Below are 25,324 nucleotides of genomic sequence, written 5' to 3' on the forward strand. Positions count from 1 at the left end.
CAAACAAAAGAAAAACTTTCCGTGTTCGGCAGGAGAGTGATAAACAAACAGCAGCCTGTCTGATAATAACTCTGGATGATGTACAGCAACATTTTTCCTTGTCCGTTTTTGAGTAGATTATATATCAAACAAGTGGAGCAGAAATCCCTGCACGAGCTGTGTGTGGGACTCTGGGTGTCAGCCAGAGGAATTTATAGATTTTAATCAAAAACTCAGCTGTGTTGCACCCCCTCACCCCCCCTGGCCCCCTCCATCACATCGCACTGTGTTTGGAGTATTAACCCGTCTCAAAGGCAGGGCGGTCTGAACATGCGTGAGCGCTGTGAGTTTTCAGTACAACTTTCTACAAAACAAAATGAGTTATTTTTCATTCAGCCAACTTTGTGGTTTGGTATCATGATGTAGTTTTTTACATGATGTTCTTGTCAATGATGCCTTGATTTACATCATGCAGTGAATGGAGGTTGAGGGCCTTGTGAAAAATAACAGTGTAGGGTCAATCATATAAACTATCCTTCACACCCACTGAATTAAACAGAGAAATTCTCTAAAATAAAATGTAAAAATACAGCAAAAAGAAAAACAATTAAGCAGCATATAATTTAGAATATTTTGTCAAACATTTAACCAAAAACAACTGTAAAATGTTGTGTAGTTTAAAAACACAATATGAAAATCAATACAATATAATTACAAGAATGCTCTTATACCAGTAATTTCTATCAAAATTTGCTTGTAATTGTTGCTTATTCTCCAGTGAAATGCCCTAAAAATGTAAGAGTTAGGGTTGTTTTTGCATACATTTCTACAGATAAATCCATTAACATTTTAAAATAAAATAATGTAAATGTCAATTATTTTACATTGAAATTTAGTAAAAAAAACATAATTGAAAGTCATTTCACATGAAAATACAGTAAAATATAAATGTATTTGTCTGATTTTTTTAGTAAAAACAACAGTATTGTTTACAGTGTATTGTCTTGTGAGCCCAAAACAGTTTGATAAACTTAAAACTGAAGAAAATGGGAAACGTTATTCAAAAGAACTGAATGTGGCAGAGTTGTGTATAACCATGGACTATTGTGTTACTGTTGTGAAAGCAGTGGTGCTGAACAAAATTATAAATTACAGGCCACCCCCCATGTCTGGTCCCTAACTACAACAAGGTTTCACTGAGTCACACCATCGATGGCCATGAAATCAAAAACCTGACGAAGAAGCTGTGGTTCTCACAGAGAGGCTGGATTTAAAGGAAAACTGGATTTGTCCGAAACTCTAAATTCACAACTTCAGCCAAAGCAGGAAAAAAAAATTCCTCCTCTACATGAGGCCACTGTCCTTCTTCAAAAAAAGGAGTGGTGGCCTGACACTGCGGGTGGTCACATGAGCAGAACGCCCTATTACACACTTGTCAGTGTGCACGCCGTAGTGGAAATGAAAAGTGCTCAGCCACACGCTGCTATGATGTATAATTGTAATGCTTTTGCAGCAGTTGCAATTAATCACACAGTGCTTTTTTCCCACCCACCCTCAAACCACTGAACCCGCGTCGCTCGTCCATCAATCCCTCCTTCTGCTCCATCCCGTCTGCCCTCTTCCTGTCCTGTCCTCATGTTGCCTTTTTCTGCTCGTCATTTTTCAACCCTGCATCATCTTTCCTCCCTCTCTGTCTATCTCCTCCTATCGTCGAAGAGTTGAAAACTCAATTTGCCTACAGAGAGTTTTCCCTCTGCATGTGCCGAGCAAAAAGAGACACGTCGGACTGACACTAATGAATTCGGTTGTAAATCAATCGTTGGGGCTGTGGGCCGTTATGTTATCATCCTGTCGAAATAAAATCACACAAAAGTCATCACCTGGATTTAACTCAGCTGAAGTTTGAAGACCACCCACTGAATTTTAATTGGGGAAAATAAAATGTTTAGGCCCCGACAGTCGACTAATTCAGGTAAACTTTTCCTTGTCTGAAGGATTTCAACCAACCAGGGATTAAAAAAAAATAGTATCAATAAAAATGTGGTTTAGACAGAATTAGATGACAGGAGACGTTGCATACAGGCAAATAGTGTTAAAATGACAGTTGAACAGCTGGATACTGTAGCCACATCCACTTATTGCGAACGGTCTATGGTTTAGGCTGTTAACTAGTTCTACGCTGTAGTCCTGAAAGATTATTTGAATTGCCTTTTGTTTCCATAACTTTTAGAAACAAGGTCAAAAAGTTGTAAGACGATGTCGCGTAAGATGTGACTCTCAGGTGTCTTGTACAATTTTGACACATTTTATCATTATATCCTTGTAACCTTTGAGAAATATAATTAGAAATAATCAATCTTTTTCATGAATACTTAAACCAGTGGTTTTATTCATCCTTTTCTGTCCTTTATCTCTTCCCTCTCTAACAGATATGCAACATAATGAACGCAGGAGAGGACGAATTCTTCGACTTCCAGGTAAATATTCTTTTACATTTTTAATATTTTTTACAGTGAGTAGTCTTCTGAGAGTGATAAGAGAAAAAAGCTGCAATTTTTACAAAATCACCAATACTTGCACTGTTACTGCTGCTGCTACTACTGAAATTAAAATGAAGTGGCTTTGCATTCAGATCACAGTATCTGCATTCGCTCTCAGTGGTGTGAATAAAGCAGAGCGTATATTACTTTAGCGACAGTAGTATAATGTAGTAAAAATGACCTCGGCTGCTTAATGGCCCCTCCTTGGACCATAAGAGACCGCCAGAGGATAATCTTAAAGAAAGAGTGGAATACATGGGCCTCAGTGCACAGATGATGAAAACCACGTCGTCTGCTCTACTTACCTCACATTGGTTTCCTGTGGTTTATTACGCTCTTTAGGTGTTTATTATCATTACACAATGTTGCTTATAAAGTGAAAACCAAAGCTTTTCTGCAGCACTGATTCAGCATCAAACACAGTATTTGGTTCAGTAATTTGAAGACAGACAAAAACTCTACTTCATGGTAAATGGAAGCAGCAGTCATCTTAGAGCAAGGAAGCTGGCTTCAGGATGACATTAGGTGGCCCTAAGGCCAGAGGTTTAAGACCATCTGTGTCTGTGATGTGATTTGTTTAGGATACATACATACAGATGTGATACTGTTCAATTCTAAGTCCTAGTAAATCAGGAATGTTTGGCTTTTCATGCCAATTTGTTTTGAAGTCATTTTGACCACGGACTGTCAATATCCTGGTATTGGGCCACAAATGATTATAGAAGAGAAGAAGAAAACCGTTGGCCTCAAAAATGTTATCGTTTCAATAACGATAGAAGATCTTTCCGTCTGCCCTAAACTTAGAAGACTTCAACAAGATCTTTGAATAAATCCATGATTGACAGCGATAATTGTAATTCTTTTCTAATAAGATTGTCTATATTTGCTTTTCCGTTCCGTTGTCTCTCTTTATCAACTCCCCAGTAGGAGTATTTTCCCTCCTCTGACTCACTTTAGATCATCATTTCCATGTGGTTTTTGCAGACATCCATTCAAACAATAAACTTCTGTGCAGCTCAATTTATCCTCCGTTTCTATTTGTGTGAGTACACTCTCACTGCCAACGCCGCATGTATGCAAGACGCATACATTTTTTAAAAGTGAAGCATCAAGATCAGCAGCAGCAGCAGCAGCAGGGTCAGATTTTTGGGGCCAGTGAGCAGGTGAATTATTGATTCTTTTTCTCATTTCTCCCAGAATGCAGGAGCTCACGCTACACTTTTGTCATGTTTCAACTTGGAAAAACAGCCATTAATGTGTTTGTGTGTGTGTGTGTGTGTGTGTGTGTGTGTGTGTGTGGATGCACAGAGAGAGCCTCTGGACAATTCAGGCTGGACCATCAAGAACGTGCTGTCGATGCCAATCGTCAACAAGAAAGAAGAGATCGTGGGTGTGGCCACTTTCTACAACAGGAAGGATGGGAAACCCTTTGATGACATGGATGAAACACTGATGGAGGTACAGTACACACACACAACTGTTTGTGTGTGTGTTAGTACTCAGTCACTGGGTTATAAATACACTCAGGGCCATTCAGAGCATCTGCATTATTTATCACTGTGCCTGGAGGCTTTCTTTTTAAACAAACCCGTGTCCTCTGGTCCTCTGCTCGGAACCCAACACGGTGGTTCAAACCTTAACTTAAAAATCGATCAAAATAAAAAAAAAGTTTTAGCCAGAGGTGAAAAGTAATGAATTACATGTACTTGTTTACATGGCAGGACAACCAAGAGGAAAAACAAACCTCTGATAATGGTGCAGGAGCGCTGGGTTCAAATCCTTGCCTTCCAAGACAGTTGTGACAGATATTTTATTTTCTTGCGAAGGACAAGGAGTAGTTTCAACAACCAGTGATAGTTCCTTGCAACTCATTCTCCAGGGGAATACACCTCTGACAATGGTGCAGAAGACCATGGTTGACCTCCTGGGCTGGGCGGACTGCCAGGGATCAAACCCTTATCATGGTGGAGGGCATTCGTTCAGAAAAGTTAAATAAAACTAGGGGGTTTATCTCGACTTTTTGTGGATTACCTGGTACTTTTATTGGTGGATGGAACTTTTTACTTTTATTTGAGGAGATTTTGAGGTAATTTGACTTAAGAAACTCTTTTCACCTCAGGTTTTAGCAACAGCTTTGTTTTGATATTTCTGTATAAACATTTACTTTGACCGAGTATTTCAACCAGATGCTTCTAATTGCTCTTGGCCACATAGAAAGACCAGTTCATTTACTTGAGTCTGATGTACAATACAGAACGTGGACGATCTCTCCTCCATGTCAGGAACACTTCCAGAGAGTGGGACAGCAAATAAGCGGGACACAGTTTCAGCAGTGTCCTATGCCGTTTCCTGTCTTTTCTCTAAAACGTCCTCCTGCTTCTTTGTGATAATGTGCTGCTCACACTTATTAAGTTGTCCTGGGCAGTCGAGCAAAAAGTCTACAGCCTACAGGTTTGAGCTCATTAGTTACACACTGTCCTCGTTCTCCACTTGAGCACTTCTGTTGGAAACAACTTATTTAACTGTCTGTATTTCCAACGCACTCACAGCACAAATACTGTGAAATATTCTTGTTATCTTTATTGATCCCAAAGTGTTAAATTATTGTTAGCTGTTGATTAGGAGATTATCTCGCTAAACAGTCATTTAGTCAAGCCTAATTTATTCATTGTTAATACCAATATTTTAAGATAATAGAAAATTAGAGTTGTCAAATTCTATATATTTTTAAAAATATAACACTTGGTGCAGATAACAAAATGGGAAGTAATTGGACAGTTTATTATTACATAGACACGCCACAGATTCTGGTTATGCATTACGTATAATGCCTTGAAATTTTAATTTGAATAATTTCACTGAATGATGCAGTTAATGCGTTACTATGTCAGCCCTAATTTAAATACTTTAAACCAATAACAATAAATAATTAAATAAATATTTAATTCAATAAATACAAATTCTTACCAATATTATGCTAATATCAGCCGATATTTTTGGACATCCCTAATAAAAAAAGAATTTAAAATATTTTCATTAGCTTCATAATATTTTTATTTTAATTCATTAAATCTTAAAACTCAGTTAGACAATTAATAGTGACTTTTCTTTTTCTTTTTTTTTTTTACAAACATGTCCAGTCTCTGACCCAGTTCCTGGGCTGGTCTGTGCTGAACACTGACACCTACGACAAGATGAACAAACTGGAGAACAGGAAGGACATCTTTCAGGACATGGTGCTGTACCACGTCAAGTGTCGCAAGGACGAAATCCAAAACATACTGGTCAGTGAGAAGCCAACGGAAATGTCTTTTTTTATTACGTCAATTTCACCATCAAAACAAACTTTACTTTAACTACTGTTTGTTTACTCCTTATTCTGATAGTTAATGTTAAAGACTCAAGCACGGGGAGGAAAAAACTATAAACTGAAATAAAGTGTCAGGATAGAGTGAGAGGCTGTGTTATTATAGTCTGACAAAGGGAAGAAGAGCAGAGGAAAAACCTGCTCTGACCTCAGACCAGATGTCAGGTGATTGATGTCAAAGCCTTTCATCCAAGGTGAGTGCTGCTGTTTCTGATGGTGATGATGATCACGATGTGTGTGTGTGTGTGTGTTTCCCTCAGAACACCAGAGAGAGATGGGGGAAGGAGCCTGACGAGTGTGAGGAAGAGGAGCTGCAGGAAATCCTGGTAACAACAAAACGTCAACTTTAGCTTTGAAAGGAATTGTTCATGAATTTGGTTTGACTTAAAAAAAAGAAAAAAAGAAAGGAGAAATCCATTTGGCGGAGGTGTATCATGGACCAAACACAAACACCATTCTGAAAGATTGTTGTATTTTCTTCTAGAAAGACCTCAGACTGTTATGTGACAAATCACAGAGAGATTTACACCTGGACAAAACTTTGAAATGATTTTATAATTTCTACCTCTGTCTGTAGTCAGAAGTTCTGCCCGACTCCAAAAAAATTGACCTCCTGGAGTTCCACTTCTACGACTATTACCACACTGAGCTAGAACTGGTGAAGTGTGGCATCCAGATGTACTACGAGCTAAAGGTGGTGGATAAATTTCACATCCCTCGAGAGGTGGGTGCCACCATGACTGATTCATCTTTCTGTATGCAACGATAAGACATTCACAAACTCCAAAGGACGTATGTAAAGTCAGCTGGAAAGGCTTGAGTTAGGGATAATATTCAGCATGTAAAGGCAGAAGCAGTAAGAGTAAGGAGCTACTTAACATGCAGGCTTATAGGTGGAGACAAACAGAAGCATCCACTAAGACAGGTGTGCTATTTTAGTCAGATGTAGACAGAGGATCCATCAACGTGTCACCAAAGGTTCAGGTGGGTTTTAAAATATGAAGGAAATCATTCAGATTCTTCAGGTGAATATGTAAATATATCTGCACCTTTTCAGCTCCATCTACTCATCCTCCTAATGGTGACAGGGAGAAGTGATGATTGGATAAAAGGCAGGTTTCACTCTGGAAAGAAGCTAAATCGACAAGATAACTAGAATAATTTACAAGATCAATAACAGTAATTTAGAGTCTCCATAAAAACCAATCTCTAATAAATATATTTTAAACACTAGGGAAGAACAGTAAATGGGAAAAAGTTGAGAGTAAACACAGGTCACAGAGAGTCAAACCAATGACTTCTTTTTGAAACAACAGAGCTAACCGCTCCACGACCATGAAGTCTCTGTGGTTCTGTGTTACCCACAGGCAACAAACCCATATGTGTACCCATCTACGTTTTCAGTAAATCAACTTGAAAGAATTATGCTGGTGGTTTGTTCCGCAATGTTGCCCACAGACCACTTTTTAAAAAGCCTTTATAAAACCTCACATTAAAAATGTGATGCAATAAATTGAAATTATTGAATAGGTTATGCCTCAAAAATCATGTTCAAATTGAATAAAGAAAATAACTTATTTGGTTTATTTTAAGATATAACACCACTCCGGAGCCACCATCATTGGTGCAGTAGAAGGAACTATTGTTATTGTACTGTTAATTACACTGTATGCCTCATAAACATTTTATAGAAACAGTAACTGTACTCTGTGTGTGTGTGTGTGTGTGTGTGTTTGTGCTGTAGGCTCTGGTGAGATTCATTTAGTCCCTGAGCAAAGGCTACAGGAAAATCACATACCACAACTGGCGACACGGTTTCAACGTGGGACAGACCATGTTCACTCTGCTAATGGTCAGACTCTCACACTCAAACCTCCGTCTTTATCAATAAATTCCAAAATCTCTTCTCTTCCTGTGCTGTGAATATTTACGTCTTATGTTTATGTGTGGGGTTCAAGCCATGGGGGGAGGGCCAGAGATAATGATGTGCATCTGTAAACAATAAATAGGTAAAATAGGTCACTTTTCCATTAACATGTTATTAATAAGTTACCCAAGAAATATTTGTATGCATATCTAAAGCAGTTTTTTTCACTGCAATGGGAACTATTGAGGAATTTAAAATTAGTCCAAATTAGAAATACATCAGGTGAAATCTGGTTGTTGATGAGTTTGATGTGGATTTTATGATGTCATATTCCAGTACGTCCATGTGTGTTTGTCTTGTGTCCTCAGACAGGTGACCTTAAACGTTACTACACAGACCTGGAGTGTATGGCAATGGTCACTGCTGGTTTGTGCCATGATATTGACCACAGAGGGACCAACAACCTGTACCAGATGAAGTAAGTGAAGGAGGGAGACGACAAGGATATTAAAAAGTCCAGAGTACCAAAGATTGTTGGCTGAAGCAACTTCGACTACTGCTACAAACTCTACTCACTTAACAAGACTTTGTCTAATTATTTATCACTTGCATTTTAGGGTACAATTAAGAAAGAAATATGTACACCTTTAGAATAAATAGAAAAAAAAACTAATGTTTAAGATGTTATAAAATTATAGATGTTTTAATACTGTAGTACAGAAGATATTTTACAACATTTTAAAGCAATCCAGTCCGGCTTCACTCCCTGGAATTTTTAATCTGAATACAGACTGCCAGGAGTGCCATAGAAAATTATCAAATTTTTGTTTATTTGCATAAAAACTACTATTTATTTGCTGCAGATTTGACTTTATTTTCTATGCACCAGTTACAAACAGAACCATTAAATAATATTCCCATAGGTGAAGGCAGATGGCTCTAAATACTAGAAAAGAGAGCAAGAGCTGTTGAAGAACTTTGTCTGTGTTTTCCTTAAATACCTGAGAGTATTTCAGCATTGTGTTCAACTAAACAGGCCACACTGAGTAAGTCAATGGTATGTAAAGTAAATTGAAACTAGAAGGTCATATATATTTTATAACATGTAATTTGTGACATTTTTGTTTGGCAATGCGCCGCAGGATTTTTCTAATGTTAATATGTGACTTGGCTCAAACACAGGTCTAGGAAAACCCATTATAGAAAATGAATGATAATCATTAATAGTAAACACACTGGAAATGGGCTTACATATAAGTAACTGCTCCCGTGTTCCAGTTTGTCGACAGCCACCGTTGCATTTATTTAGAAAATTGCCTCTATTTGAGAATGTGACAGTTGTTAGAGTGTGGAATTGACTGTCAGTGACAGCAGCCACTCCTCTTGTTATAATGACAAACTGCACTTAACTCTGGGGGTGAAGCAACGTCAGACCGAACAAATACAATCAGGCTAAGAAAAATAAAGCCCCCAGCAGCTCTGCCCCACCCACTGATGGAGGAGCTAATGAGCTAATGGAGTGCTAGGACTAGCCCCTGATGCAGCGACGAGGCTCACACTGGTTTTTACATATGTGATGTATGACAGTATCACCTCCCTGCATGCTGTGTGTGTGTTTCTGTGTGTGTCCAGGTCTGGTAACCCCCTGGCGAAGCTCCATGGCTCCTCCATCCTGGAGAGACACCACCTGGAGTTTGGCAAGACTTTACTGAGAGATGATGTACGTTACCGTTACACACACTTTTGTTTAATAAAAAAATATCAAACTCAAAATAAGTAGACATAGCTTGGAATTTCCAGAGCAACCAAAACCAAATCCATTCTAAACTAAAAAAGTATTTACACAACAAGACAAGATCCATGTGTCGTTCTTTCAAGTGACTATTTTTCTTACTCCCCCTTGTTTCAGGCACTGAACATTTTTCAAAACCTAAACCGCCGTCAGCACGACACCGTCATCCACCTCATGGACATCGCCATCATTGCCACTGACCTGGCTCTCTATTTCAAGTCAGAACAAATTTTTATTTTAAAGCAACTTATAATTCCCTTGAATAAGTAATTCTACATGTAACAAGTAAATGATGTAACAGTAGAGTACAATAGAGTCCTGACATAAGATAGTTGTACTACAAAAGTGAGTAGTTATGAGTGAGTATTTTCTGTGTAGAAAGAGGACAATGTTCCAGAAGATTGTGGATCAGTCCAAAACCTATGAAAACTGGAACGACTGGACCAAGTACATGATGCTGGAGACCACACGGAAAGAGATTGTAATGTAGGCAGACACACCGGTTGCACTGGTAAAACTAAAATGTACCCAAAAGGTGTACACTGTCAAATACTGTAATGTTATGGCATGTCTTTTTCAGGGCCATGATGATGACGGCCTGTGACCTTTCTGCAATCGCTAAACCATGGGAGATTCAGAGTAAGGTATGAAACTGTGTGACGTCTGCACAAGAGTCCTTTTATTCCAGGCAGCCATGGTAAAATGGCACTAAAGCTTCAGGAATCTGAAGCATCCACCTGCTGTCAGTAATAAGACACAGTTGCGTACATGAGCTCGGGAATAGGAATCGGTGAGAAATGGAGACGGAATGACATTTCGTAAGTAATGCCATTCCTCACAGCGTCTGCAATTCCTGATGGCCCTCATGCATCAAGAACAACCTGCTGCTTTTTATTCTCTCATTACCACCTGGCAGGAGCAGCGCTATATTCCAGTGAAGAATGCCGTATATAAACATTGCCATTGAAGCCGCAAACACGGGCGTATCAATATGATCAGAAAGCATCTCTCTGTTTTCACAAGCACTGCTGGAGGGTGATATTTCCCCTGCACATATTTATTTGTCTGCAATTGACTTGGAGCGTAAGCCATTTTTCTAAAATAAAACACCTTCATAATCATATATATGCATACGTAGCATGAAGTGCACCGCAGCTGTCATAGAAGAAGTGACAGTAATTCACAACAATGGTAGTTTTCTCTGTTATATTATGACAGAATTTATGAACAGAAAAAACATGCTAAAATTACCATGTATCTGTCTTTTTAACATCATATTATCCAAATGTTATACCGGTCTCAGCACATTATACTTATATTTTACTCATATTTACTCACACACACTGTTATATTTATGGTCACATCCTGCCACATCACAGCCTTGAAAGCAGGAAAACATCCTGCTTTCTGCAGAGAGATAAAACATAATTCCAGTATGGATCTACACATTTGCCTCATTATGTTTGTTTTTTTCCTGAATGTGGTCTTCAGGGATCTGTTATTATTATTGTGGCTCATTAATGTGGTGATTAAATTTTTGGACCCCAAACAGCTAATTACATGAGATGTTGTCATGGATCACCGGCAGCCAATCAAACCAGTTTGTCACACAAATAGATTCATTATTCATCCCATGGGTTTTTAGTACAAGAACATAGAGGAGGTGGATGTAGTTTATGGATTTAGAGCCTTTTTTTCACCTTAAAAATTATTAAACCTTAGGTCAAACATTTAATTTCAGCTTTTTATGATTTTAACATGAAAAACAAAACTAATTTAAAGCAACAATTTTGACATTGACATGAAGGACAATAAAAAGTAATATTGTTCTTTCTGTCTGACCTGCCTGCAGTCCAGCAACATTGACCACTGACTTTAAAGTGGCCAAAGTGTTTCATACAACAATAAGGGTCAGAAATGACTAGTTTCAGTCCCAAATGATATGAGAATATCTGAAACAAAAGGGAATGTGACACCGTGGTGAACACATATTTCCCTGCTTTGGGATTGGTTGGTTGGTTGCAGGTATTTTGCACCTGTAAATGGTCAATATATAATCATAGCCACATGTCAGATTTACAACTTCCATCCAAACCAACCTTTAAATGAGAATCAGTTGATAGAAAATTGAGTGAGTGAGCTACTGATCTTCTGTTGCTAAGCCTTCTGGGACAGTACTGAAAGTGAAAGTTTGTGCCTTCAGCTGCCTTCTCTGTAAAACTGTGTCCACTTTCACTTTACTTCTAAAAACATCTGTCTTTTCGGACCAGAACACACGTTTCTGTCTCATAAACACAGTGTGCCCCATCCCACAGCAGTGGATATTTGGTTTCCTCAGTTCACAGGACTGGGAAGTCGTGCCGTGCTAAGAAGTAAATTGCTTTTATGCCTCTTTGTTTTGTCCTTTGTGTCAAAGCCCTGGGGTTTGAAGTGAACTACAATTATGACATTTATCAAATACCCTCTCCAGTTTCCCAGAGACGGCAGCGATATGTGGAATAACAATGTTGTTCTGTTTATCGCTGTTGTCCCCTTTGTCAACTCCTCATATTTTGGAGCTTTTAATGTTGGTGCTGTTAAAGTAGTCTCAGGTCTACAGTAGCTCTCCAGTTAGCATTTTTTTATAATACCCACAAAAACAACAGAACATTTTGACCTTTTTTAATAAAGATGGGGGAAAAAATCTGACTTTTACTATAATAATCATTAGATTATTATTCTGAATTTTCAACTTTATCTGGAAAAGGAAATTAATTTTAACATCAACAGACAGGAAACCCACTCTCTATGTGTGTGTATATATATATATATATATACACACACATATATGTACACATATACACACATGTATACATATCTATATATGTATATATGTACATATATATATATATGTACACATGTATATATATATATAGTCTATTATGACCTCCCTGCTGATGTTAAAATGAATTCCCTTTTCCAGTGTGTGTATATACACCTAACAATCATGAAGTCAGACAGAATTCCTAAAGACATTTTTACCTGAATCCCAACTTTTTGGTTCCCCACTTTATCTTCTTATGGCCTGGGGGCTAGAGGGTGGTGATAGGGGGTCCAATGAGTTTTTGCTCTGGAGTTCGGTGGGGGTGAAAAAAGAACAAAAGTGGAAAGGACAAACTTGCAGATTATTAAAAGTTTTTTTCCTCGTCCTTTTCTCTGCTCACTTGCTGCCAATTAAATGTACCAGTACTTTTGCCTGGCGTTATATTTAGTTCCATTTTACCTTAGCCTGCACCTGGTGAGTCAGCGCTACATCCCACTCACGCACGCACGCTGTCAGGAATCCTGTGAATTCTGCTGCAAAGTTAGCCTGATAACAAACTTCCCTCCCGTAAGAGATTAAATCCAGAAACAGAATAACAGCTGGATGCTGCCGCCGTGGAGCTAAGCTCAGGGAGAATCACAGACTTCTAGATACGTTTAGTTCATGAACCAAACCTCCTGTAGTGTGAAACCAGTCTCTGTTCTTGCTCTAGTGTGTGATTTAAGATGATAAGGCTCTTTAATTCTCACATTTACACTAAAACGTACAGAGATGTTTCTCCATGACACATACACTCACTCCACCTAGATGTTCTGGAGACACCAAGCTCGACATTGTTCCGTACTCCTTACTTTCCACTGACGTTTTCACAGCAGATATTTTACTCCCCCCCTCAGCTCTGCTTCCCACGGTCACAGAACATCTCATCTAACAGCTGCCACAAGCCCTCATGGCAGCCCCCCCACCCCATAAATGGCTCAATAACTAACTCATTCCATAACCAGTAATTCTCCTTCTTACTCTGAATGCAAGAATACTCATATTATTCATCAGATTTCACGCTGTTCTATTTTTTGTGGGTGCAGTGAGACAAAAAGAGGGATTTCATCTCATCAATGCAGCAGAATCAGTGAATAAGACTCTCATTTATGTGACGCCGTGAAAGCTTTTCACAGTGGTTTAACAGACACTACCTCTGCTCTTCCTGTTCAACAAAGTGCTCCTGCAAAAATTAGGTTTCAGCAGTGTCACTTTTATGCCAAACCTGAAACTTAAAGTGATAATATATCAAAATGTAACACCTTTATATGAGAAAATTGTCATATATGTACAGTTATAGAAGGTAAGATAGAAGAATCTTTTTCACGGTGGGTAAAAAAATATGGCAATTTTCCACCAGATGATTCATGGACAGGTTGGAGACAAAGTCTCCATCCATCTCTTTGGTCATATTGACACATTTTATTACTTTTTATTGACTGACTCTTTTTTGAAGAAGTCCTCTTGTCTAGAAATCTTTCCCTGCAGGTCACTGAAGAAAAATGACTTCAAATATGACTTAACATGTACTCCTTCTTGCTTTAGGTGGCGCTGTCTGTAGCTGCAGAGTTCTGGGAACAGGGAGACCTTGAGAGGACAGTCTTGGAGCAACAGCCCATTGTAAGCACTAAGAAATGGGAGGGGGAGACTGGACGTAGGTGAAGACTGGTCCAGTGATATAAATGAAAGGAAATGAAACTTTACAAATAAATATGGTGACCTATTCAAGAATACTGCTTAATAACGTACATTATTTCAAAGAACATTCTCCATGAATTTTGCTCTGTTCTAAACTTCTGGCCCGGGGGCCACTTCTAGCCCAGGAACCCCAAAAAATCTGGCCCGTGACTAGATGTCAACAATTTTATTTTCTCATCAATTTCGTTTCACTGAAGCAAAAGAGTTGTTGGTGGACAAGTCTATTATGACCATACTGTGATATTTATCTGTGATCATATCATGAATAAAGGCAAGGAATGCGCTGAAATATAAAGAGAACCAGAGACAAAAAACAGGAAGACAGATTTTGTTCCCTTTGGCGTCAGCGTTGGACAAAATCGGGCCATTATTTGAAGCAGTGATACGGAACGAGTGGGCACATTGCAACTAACCAAGTCGACCAAACCTTCCCCTTCTCGGCCTCCTTTTACTGCATCAGCCTCCGTGTCTCTCCTTCTCTCTGTATCATTTCCTTATGTCCTTGAGACAGGAATGTAAGACGCTGAGTGAAAAACCTCTGCATCTCACCTCACGGCACTGTTACGATAAAAATATCCATGTCAGTGGGAAAGTTTTTTTCAAATTATTTTCACTATTTTATCAGTACGTATTTTTCCCTGCGTTAATGTCACTGCAATCTGACAGCAGGAAGAAAAGAGTCAAACTTTATCAAAGAAAGGTTGGCAGTTTTAGGAGCAATTATAGCATACTGTATTTTAACTTATGACACTTTTGATGTGTTTTCATACACTACACTCTTCTGCTAAAAAAAAAAAAAGAACCAGACTACTACACTTTTGTCTTTTGAAACACAATTTCAAATTAACTGCTGGCCTGCAACTATTTATTTTTTCTTTGTACATTAGTCAGTGGTGAATATTCAGTTATACAATTGAGATTAAATTTTACCACTATATTTTTTACATCTACACCTTATTATGATTATAATTATGACTTTTTTTTGTTACTTTGTGTTATATTTATTTTAGTTTTTTTGATAATTTTTGGTTGTTGAACATTTACATGTAATTTAGGATCATAATGTAGTATCATTTAGGATCAGGTGGAACTAACTTGACATACAGAAGAATTACTACTACTTTAATTGTATAAAGTAAAGCTGTAGCACAGATAAAGACAAAAGGATTAAAGTGTCATCAGACATGACAGAAAACTGAAACCACAAAGTACCAAGGTTACTAGACCTACAGTACAGCACTCAAATACTTGATTTGACCAAATACCATATAAAATTTTGTATCTTTAGAATTGGATTTTCTGTCACACCATTTAAATCAAAATCTAATTTAATGATCTGAACATTAAGGTTGATAACCAGACTTCAGCTAATGCTTTTTCTTAATCTTCCCCCTCTCTTTTTCTCTTTCTTTCACATCTCAGCCAATGATGGACAGAAACAAAGCAGACGAGCTGCCGAAGCTGCAGTGTGGTTTCATCGACTTTGTCTGCGCTTTTGTGTACAAGGTCAGATTTCACACAAATGAACACAAACAAAAGCAAACCATCCACTAACTAATGAGTCCCTCCAGAACTCCGTTTGTTTGTTGTTTTTTTTTTTTTTGGTCTGTGTTGCAGCTGAAAATACTGGAGCATTGCTGGTAAGTATTTATAGTCAGATTCATCATCTTTTTTTTCTTCCACTTCCTTCTGCTGCGCTGCAGGAGTTCAGCCGTTTCCATGTGGAGATAACGCCCATGCTGGACCGCTTATTGAACAACAGAAAGGAGTGGAACGCCCTGAAGGAGCAGTATGAGGCCAAGTTGGCTGCTCTGGAAGAAGCCAAGAAAGCCAAGGAGGGGGACGCTCAGAAAACTACAGCAGCCAAACAAGGTACAAGGCTCTCAGATGTAAATACGATGAAGATGCTTTCTCAACAACCACTAAGAGTAGAACATATGCAGTAGATGGGACGTCCACGATCACAAAATACACATAGAAGTTCAACACATTTGTAGGATTGTAGGATACTTTGGTTACATTTGGAATGACTTTTGTTCTCTTCTTGTTTTGCTTCTCACTGCAGCAGCTTCAGCCCAGACCCAGTCAAAGACGTGTGTTCTCAGTTAGATATCCTGCAGCCAGACCAGTCTGCTGACTCTGTCTATGTCCATCTCTGGATCTTCTGTACTAAATGTTTGAGTGTGCCGATGTCGGTTGTGCAGTTACACGCACCTTTAATATTAGTTTAGAGATGTAATAAACTGTAGAATAAATAATGAAATTATCTGTAATTTAAAGAGAAAAATATATAAATACAGCAGCCAAGAAAGAAAATCTGTAATTTTGAAATAAAACAAGCCAAACCATCCATGTTGTCGTTACACCAACATATCAGAACAAATCTGGTGGTGCTCTATAAAACTGGTAATTTTATAAAGGCTTGGGGTCAAGTAAGCAACGCTACTGTTTTCCAACCAGGGGGTGGCAGACCTGATTCCAGACTGTAATTATCACACTGACAACACTACTGTCAGTAGATAGATGGCAAAACCTAATCAAACTACGTAGGTCTGTATACATTCAAACACATACACACAACAAAATTAGTACTTTACGTCTAAACCCAATCCCTGGAGCAATGGCTCTTTCAGCCACACTGGGGACAAACCAGCAACAATTAAAACCGTGTGTTAGGTCTTTGGTTTGACATAGTGATGCAATTAACTAGAAACACAGTTAACTACAGTAAAGAGGTAATAGTTTCTGGTTTTGACTACACTGAACAGTCACCTTAACATTGTATTGGACAACTGTAATTAAGATTTAGGGTTTTATTGTAAAAAAAGAAAATAATTATAAAGATATATTACAACAAATAACATTATGTGTGCAGTAATGAACACATAACACATTACAAATAAGGATGGGATGGAAAGGGTTAAGTTGAATAATAACTTAACCATCACTAAGTAACTGATTTAAAAGTATTCAGTATCAATGACATTGATTTTACAGTAACAGTTTTAGAAGAAATTAAAGTAAGATTTAATACAAGCACCAGTGTTGTGTGTACGTTTATTTTGACTAAGTTTGTGTCAGTTTTTTTTTTCCAGTCTGCAGTGAGACTAAGGACCAGAGTGGATGCATATTTATGAAGTGTCACGTACAAAAGCTGACATTTAAAAAAAATAGCAGTTAGCTGCACTTTCTGGTTATAACAACATTTATATGCATGTGACAGAGAGATACAGGACAGATAGAGAGAGCGGGTGTGTGAGTGTGTATAGACGTTATTCAAAATCTCTTGCCCAGAACTAACCATAACACAATTACAAACCCCAGTGTGAAGGCAGAGCAGAATAATGAGAAGTGATCACCACTGGAGAGGGGGCAGCAGCAGCACATGAGCTGGATCAGCATCCTCCCTCTTTCCTTTAGGAGTAATAATAGCCCTGGATACATAACCTGAGCGTGTCGTCACCACTCTGTGATGTAAGCACCCATGACGTAGGTCCCTATGACGTAAAGGCACGCTGGGAGCTTAAAGGATTACCGTATACGGTTGTGATGGTGAGCTGGGTGTGCAAAGCTGTGGCGCTCTGACGTAGAGACAACCTGTGACTGCAGACAGGGAGGGGGAGAGGGAGAGAGAGAGAGAGAGAGAGAGAGAGAGAGAGGAGGGGAGGCAGAGCAGCAGCTGCAGTACTCTCACTGAGCCTGCAGGAGAGAAAGCTGTGCCTGTGTAGCAGGGTTCTGGGGCAGTCGTGACTGCAGAGCTGCCAGCCTGCAAGAAGCAGCGGAGCAAGCGGCGCAGGGACTATTTATAGGAGGAAGAAGGCACATGGGTTGGCTACAGTATCTGAGCAGCTCGACACGTTTGCTTTTCTTGTCCCAGCGTGGTCTAAGCTGGAGACGGCATCACAGTGCTGGTGATTAAAGAAAGAAAGAAAGAAAGAAAGAAGACAGAAATAACAACAAGTTAGAGCTTTCTTTTTTGGACTGTAAACAAATACATGTACCTGTAGAGCATGTAATAAATGCTTTGAATATCTGACAAACACGAAATACCAAAGTACATGGGAATAATGGTACTGCAGAAGCTTAGATGGACATTTAATGACCAGGTTTTAGAATAGTTTTGTATTCTTGTTTTAACAACCCATATATGAACTCTAACATCTAATCATCAAACATCATTAACTTAGAGGAGGTTTTCACTTGCCATCTTGGCAATTTCCCCCGAAAAACACTATAAACCATGACTATAAACACTAACAATAACTTAATTAATGAAAATAATTTCCTAACAATAGAATATTCAGGCACATTGGTGACATTTCAGAAGAGAAAATTACTAAATAATTAGAAACTATATTTGAAATCTTAGCAATATGTAACAAGTAGTTCTCCACCAACTGTCAAGTGTAAATAAAGAAGGAAAGTGTGAATTAAATGTTAAGACATTCTGACCTTTTGTTCATGTAGGTAACACTGAATGTAAGCGCAGAGACGTGACCTCAGGAGACCATGATAATGTGACCTTTCATCGTCTCATCTTTTCTCACCATTCCTTCTAACGTGGGGCATAAAACTGAGCAAAAATCATTTCTCTCAAGTTTTATACACAAATTGGGACAAACTGTATTTTTACTGGTAGTTTACTGAACAATGCAAGAAGACAAAGACAAAAACATGATTCCCTGACAGGTTTAATATATTCTTACCAAAAAAGTATATTTTACAAGGCATAAAACAATAACAATTCAACACACAAGCATGTGATTTCAGGTAATTATGTTTCCTAATCAGAAATCTCTCCCTGTTTGACTGCTTCAGTAAACGTTGGGCTTTTCTAATCAACGTAGAATCAATTTGATGTTCGGAGATTAAAAAGCTGTTCTAATGTTGTTATGGCTCGACGGCCTGTGCTACAAATGTAGGTGTAAATTACTTTGCCATGTAGAAAACACTAGACGGAACAGATTACAGTTAAAAATGATTTCCTTTCCACTTCCACGGTGTAATTTATTTCACAAATGCTACAATCCAATCAGACGGTCGGTACAATTTTCTTTTCCCCCGAAACATTTTAGAAACAAGCTGTGGTCACACCCTGTGGGTCAAGGTGATTCTTACATAGTCATTCATTTTCCTGGAGAGTCACCAGTTTCCAATATCCCACATGGCTGCCATCCTTCAGGACCAATCACACACCACCGTGGGCTGCAGTTCGATAGATGTTATCGGAGCCATATTTCGCATTTTAGTTTCTGAGAGTCTTAACTGCGACTTCTGAGTTACAAAATTGAATTACAGACGAGACAGATCATTATGTCTGCGTGTCGCAGCCATCTGTGGCTCAACATTTTTCAGTTTCATAGACGGGACGCACAAAGAGCCACTCTCTTTCTCTCTATTCAACTGTCCTGCTGAGAACGGAGGAGGAAACAAAGTCAGGGCTCAGTTTAACTGCTCTACTGTAGCCTCTACACAGAATGTGGACATATCTACAACATTATGGGAGTAAAGTAACAGAAGTGTCAAAAAAAAAAAAAATACAGTTTATCTCACAGTCTATACATTTGTCCTAAAGTACTTCTAAAGCCATGTTGATGAACTCCTGCTTCCATTGGCAGATTTATTTTGCAAACAAAGGTTACAGTCAGATTTAAATATACATTTTTTATAGCTATATAAATCAGCTCTATTGGGGGGGGGGGTCCCCCATACTTTTAGGAGACTGAGTAAATCAAGGACCAGATGGTAGCAGAAGTTAGAACTCCTGTCTTACAGCAGATCACATCTGTCTATGGAGTTCATGCGTGTTCTCCTGGTACTATGGTTTTTTCCTTGCTCTAAATTGCACCGTCAACTGTCCGTGGTATACTCCACTATTATTACTTTTGACTGCTGGGATTGGCTACAGAGGACTGCAACTTTGAAAATTGATTAAGAATTAGAAGACGATTGAATGTTTCAGAGTTTAGAGTTTCTCTGTCTAAATGTCAAATAACTTTATTTCACAACTATTTAGACTCAAACAGCGTTCTGATTTAGCCGGGGACACATTAGCTTAGATCCATGCTGTAGCAGATCTCATAGGAACCGTCAATTATTTTCATTTCTCTTACATACAGACACTGAGTGGCTGTAGGTGGAGATGATGACCTTAAAGAAAACCCTGATTTTCCAAGTTTCAGGAAAAATAACCATTAGTGTCTGAACGTGTCTCATCCCAGCATCCCCTGTCAGAGTTAAGCTGATGCTTATGGCGATGACACTGACTGTGTGTGTGTGTAATAACTGCAGTGCAGAGCAGCTCTTTTTGCTGCAGTCACGACAGCCTAACAGAAACATCCAAACAGAGGGCAGTAGGACAGAGGAACGCTGACAGGCAGAATTCTATCTGTTTGTTGCCCCTTTCTGCAACAAGATTCACCGAGGTGAGAAAGGTTAATACATTTGAAATTAGCTGAGTAAATATGAATACGGATGAGCAAATGTAACAATGTTCTAACCGTGAGCGAGGCGGCGAAGAGTTTGTATCACCATCTCGAAGGCCACAGCGTTGGGCCTGCCGTTTATTTATACAAGAAAAATAAAGATAAAAAGTATGTTTTTGTTATCTCAGTGTTGCAGCTCTGCCTTTTGGAACCATTGTACACTAGGTTCATTGGCTTCATAGACTTTAACCTCTGTCTTACACAGGGTCACCTGATGGTCGGAAAAGAAAATAGATTCAACAGCCTGTTCTTTGCCAAAAACTCCTGTAAAAGTGTCCTGAAGTTCTATCTATACTACAAGATAAGATTCGCAGAGCACAAATAAACAGTGTACCGGATTGTCATGGTGGCCAAACGCACAGAGGGAACATACAGTGTCAATTCTGTAGAGGATGACCAACAGTTATCTTCAGGATCTTCCAGCTTTTAGTCAAACGTACTAACAATTATTATTATTATTACTTTTTTTTTTTACAAACGAATGCAAGTACGATTTTTTTTTTAATTGATACATGAAGTGAGGACACCAAATAGGTAGATGCTTAAAGCCAAATCCAATGGAAATAAATATTTCTATATTAATCAAACATCTTCAAATCTATCCACGGTTTAGTTAATGAGACATTAGCATATTAAGAGCTAATGCACAGCTACAGTTGTTCTATTCACTTGCTTGTATCCCAACAGAACTAATCTTACAGTAAGTCTTGTTCCTGTTGTCAATGCAGATAAAATACCTCTAAACTTCTGACATTGTCGAGAAGCAGTTCTAGAACCAGTAGGAAACTACCCATGAAGGCAATGACATACTGGACTGCAGTAGGAAAACACACACTGCCTGACTGGTCCGCAGTGATAAGCCTATACAGAGTATTGGGTTGTTGGGCTGACGAATGTATTAAGTACTTTTTGAATGAAATATAGGGCATAATACCAAAATGAACATTGGTATTGGGACATTATCAATTACACTTCCATGATGTGGCCTTAATTAATAATAATAATAAGGAATTAAGGCTTCTTTATAACATTATTTGTCTTGATGGGTTAATGTCATTCACCTGGTGAAACATTATAGAACCAATCAAATCAATCCAACTTGTCAAGTGTGAAAAGAAGAAATAAGAGAAAAAACTAAATTCATAAATCACCAGACTCCACTGGGACCATACTGTTTCATGAACTCTGACGTTGTTTTAAACTTTCCGAGTTCTGATTTTCCTTCTGTTTTCATCACATTACACAGGAGTTTGACAAAAGGTTAAAGGGGTTTGAACACAGAATGATGAGCAGCCAGCAAGGAGCACTACATTACATTTCTTAGTAGCCTCACCATCTCTGATATATCTTGCTCTGCTTGATTAGAGAAAGGGCAGAGTTATAAATCCAGACTCGTTTTAAAATCATCTTTATTAGATGAATGCATTCGGTGGAATGTGGAGGTCACCCTGTGTTTTGGAGAAAAAAGAACAATTTAGCTGAACTCTGAACGTCCAACCTGGCCGGCATAAAAATTTACATAACGTAGACTGTTCTGGCCCCGCAGAGACCAAGTGTAGCCACTACCTGTATTAAAAATGTGGAACTCCCTTTTAGCAATGACCATCTCAGTGGCTTTTTGCATGGAAGGTCACCAACTGAAGGTTGTTCCCATGCAGAATCACAATCGTATGTATATACATATATACATAAAAGTAAAAATTTGCATGTGAGTTTACATCAACAATTTTAATATACCACGGTCATGCTGTGCTATGATACGTCCCAGAAGAACCATATATTTGGTGCCATCCAAAATAAAATAAAAAATGCAATGCTATGCTATGCTATGTATATAAAGCATTCCTTTTTGTTGTCATTTCCCCATTTGTCGTAACTTCAGATTTGGGGGGATGGAAAAAAACATCCATGACAAAAATATTATTATTATTTTTTTAATAATATATGCATCCCAGTGTAACTTTAGGAAAGGTGAACTACCTGTTATGAACTAACAGTGTGTATCCAGATTAGAGGGAACACTAAAGATAACTGTAGTCAACTGTTACGTTAACTACGTTTTTCTTTATCTTGTGACTGAAGGAACATAACTGACTTTCCTGTGTGTTGGTAGGACATGATTAGACGCCATCAGTGGAGCAGCGTTGGTGTCCCATGCGTGGACATTATCAGTGCAGTCAGTGACATGTAAATCACAGGCTATCCGGGCAGAAAATTGCCTGCAGCCTGTTAATAGACTGCTGTTTAACCAGGGGACGACTAGAAAGGGAGACGTGCTAGTTAAGTTGGTGTGTGTGTGAGTCCAGACTAGACAGGCTGTTGGCTGCAGTTGTATATAAATAAATGTAAGCAAACTGCTAAACACATACAGAGAAGCACAAGTACAACATAAGAGACTGAAGAAGTGACTTCCTTCTACATGCAAGTATTATTAACATATACAGTATGATCAAAATGCTCTGATATACTGTTCTACTGACCTAAAACTGTTGCAAATCACTGAAGCTAGTTCATGCAGAAAATGTGAGCTGTGCTGCCTTCAGGGTCCAGAGACTAAATCAGTCAGTCATTCATTTCTTCAAACTCCCAGCCTCTATATTTGCACGCACATACGTACAAAGGTCCACAGTTTGTTTCACTGCCAGAAAAGAATTGCTAAACATTATGTTAACTTCACATACTTTAATAACAAGAAACTACAACAACACAACAACACAACAACAAACTACAGGCACATACATATTGAAATATACACAATGAAATATTCTAGTATATTCTAAACTGAAAACAGAAGCGCTGACAGTAGCTTCCCAAAAGAACAAAATCCAGCAGAACTCACCATTGAGATGTTGTCAATAGAGCTTGAGGTGTGTCCAGTCTTGGTGAGCCGCTGATAGTTAGCCAACAGTAGCTTCAGTGTCAAAGTTAGCTTTATCAAAGCTTCTCAAGTTACTCCAGTTGGTCCACATCAGGTCTTGAGATACAAACATTATCCATTTAAATGAATCCTTATTGAATGTCTTCTCAACCACTATCCTTGTACAGACTGCATTTCCTTCATTTTCAAACCCAAACAAATCCAGTATAACACTCTCTGATTGGATGATAATCTGGCATCAGAAGGCCCCACCCCTCATCCAAGGCCTCTGATTGGTCTCCTACCAGTAGGTGTTTTTTGTTGTTGTTTTTTTCTTTTCAACAACCATGCTCTGCCCTGAAAGAGATGGTAACAGGTGGACAGAGAGGAGACATTTTGATATTTTTGTTAACTTTATTACCCTGGATTGGAACTTTACCATTTTTTTTAATTCAGTGTGGACCAAATCTCTCCATTCTAATATAAAGACATGATTATTTCTCAAATATTAATGTTATGACATTTTCATTATTCATTTAATGTTTTTAGTCATGGGGCCTACGTATTTCTTATTTGACAAGAAGTGCTGTGAGATGGAAAAAAATGCCATATAAATTGCATATAAATATCAGAGTCATTTGTTGCAAATGTCACGAAAATGTCACTGTATATATAAATATACGGAATTGTATTTAATAAAACAGGATATGGAAAGACATAAAATCTAAAGGCAAGAACAAGATATAAAATGTAAGAAAAATGATCGGAAATCAGAGAATACTTTTCATTAGGATTTTTATTTTTTGGAGGCAAATCAATGAATATATGTACTTTTTTTTACAGTATATGAGGAGCACATCTCTACAGTTTCATAATGTAAACAATCTCTGAAGAGAAATGTATTCAGTTTAAAAGGAAGCCGTAGTCTTCTGTTTTAAACTATTTACATGAATTAAAATATAATTTATAACATCAGATACTTCTGCTTCTATGAAACTAGATTTTAACAATTCAAAAATACTGAAATGCCTTTGTCTCCACATTCTCAAGACATATGAAATCACACAAAATGAAAAGAGAAAAAAAAAAACACAATTTAAAGTATCCAAACTAGGTAGCGTATAAATAAAAAAAAAACCCGCAAAATAAAACAAACATATGTAAAAATATAAAATCTCACTAGCAGTATTTTCATTTTTTTTTGTATTTACCAAAACTAAGTTAAAAAGAAAAAAGAATAATTTGCGAATTTGATAGTCATTAGTAAATAGAGAAATAAATCAAAAGTAAAGAATAAACCAACAAACGTATGCCCTTATGTCAAAGTATTGAAAAGAAAAGACACAAAAGAAAAAAAAATCAAAATATTACACCCACTCACATTTTAGCAGATCTCGACAGTTTGCAGTCCATACTAAGTGCTTATGCGACATTACTATTACCGTCACATTTTACAGATTAGCCGTTAACGTTTCTGTGTCTTACAACTGTTTGACGCTGAATGGGACACAACCATTCATGAGATATTGAACATGAAAGCAAAACCTGGGCCAGACATGGGCCGTGTCGCGGGCACTCCTGCTGTGGTAGGGGCCAAGCAGATGTTGAAGCTCGTCTAACAGATATTATGTTCCTCGAAACAATAAAAGCCACATTGAAACAAAGGATGTGGGGTCATGGCATCGGAAACATAATGAGAATAAAACTGAATCTGAAACATAAGCCACGCTTTGTATTGTTAAAACGACTTTTTCTTTTTGGTCAACATGGTTGTCAAGTTTTCTGGTTTTCTCCCATTTTTCTGAAATGAATGGTGGAAAAACAGTATTGCATTTAGATTAGGGTAATTCCCTTTGGAATAATTATTACTTTTTTTTAAGCTTTGATTAAAGCCTGT

General features: G+C 38.1%; 2 protein-coding genes across 2 annotated transcripts in view; one reads left to right on the top strand and one right to left on the bottom strand.

The window, feature by feature from the left end:
- Positions 1-16,747, top strand: part of pde6a (phosphodiesterase 6A, cGMP-specific, rod, alpha) — a 25,409-nt gene extending 8,662 nt beyond the window's left edge. Inside the window, 15 exon segments of the mRNA XM_025063251.1 lie at positions 2,409-2,456; positions 3,828-3,977; positions 5,660-5,803; positions 6,147-6,212; positions 6,464-6,610; positions 7,631-7,738; positions 8,122-8,231; positions 9,386-9,473; positions 9,663-9,763; positions 9,924-10,031; positions 10,126-10,189; positions 13,933-14,007; positions 15,508-15,591; positions 15,789-15,957; positions 16,151-16,747. Of these exon segments, the coding sequence (XP_024919019.1) occupies positions 2,409-2,456; positions 3,828-3,977; positions 5,660-5,803; positions 6,147-6,212; positions 6,464-6,610; positions 7,631-7,738; positions 8,122-8,231; positions 9,386-9,473; positions 9,663-9,763; positions 9,924-10,031; positions 10,126-10,189; positions 13,933-14,007; positions 15,508-15,591; positions 15,789-15,957; positions 16,151-16,194 (1,506 nt within the window). The 3' untranslated portion in view covers positions 16,195-16,747.
- Positions 1-23,658, bottom strand: part of slc26a2 (solute carrier family 26 member 2) — a 39,958-nt gene extending 16,300 nt beyond the window's left edge. Inside the window, exon 1 of the mRNA XM_025063250.1 lies at positions 23,410-23,658. The gene's annotated coding sequence lies outside the window, so the exon portion shown is untranslated. The remainder of the gene's footprint in view (positions 1-23,409) is intronic.
- Between the last annotated feature and the right edge of the window lie 1,666 nt (positions 23,659-25,324).

This window comes from Cynoglossus semilaevis, chromosome 15, assembly GCF_000523025.1.
Source record: "Cynoglossus semilaevis isolate Cse_v1.0 chromosome 15, Cse_v1.0, whole genome shotgun sequence".
In the NCBI taxonomy this organism is placed as follows: Eukaryota; Metazoa; Chordata; class Actinopteri; order Pleuronectiformes; family Cynoglossidae; genus Cynoglossus; species Cynoglossus semilaevis.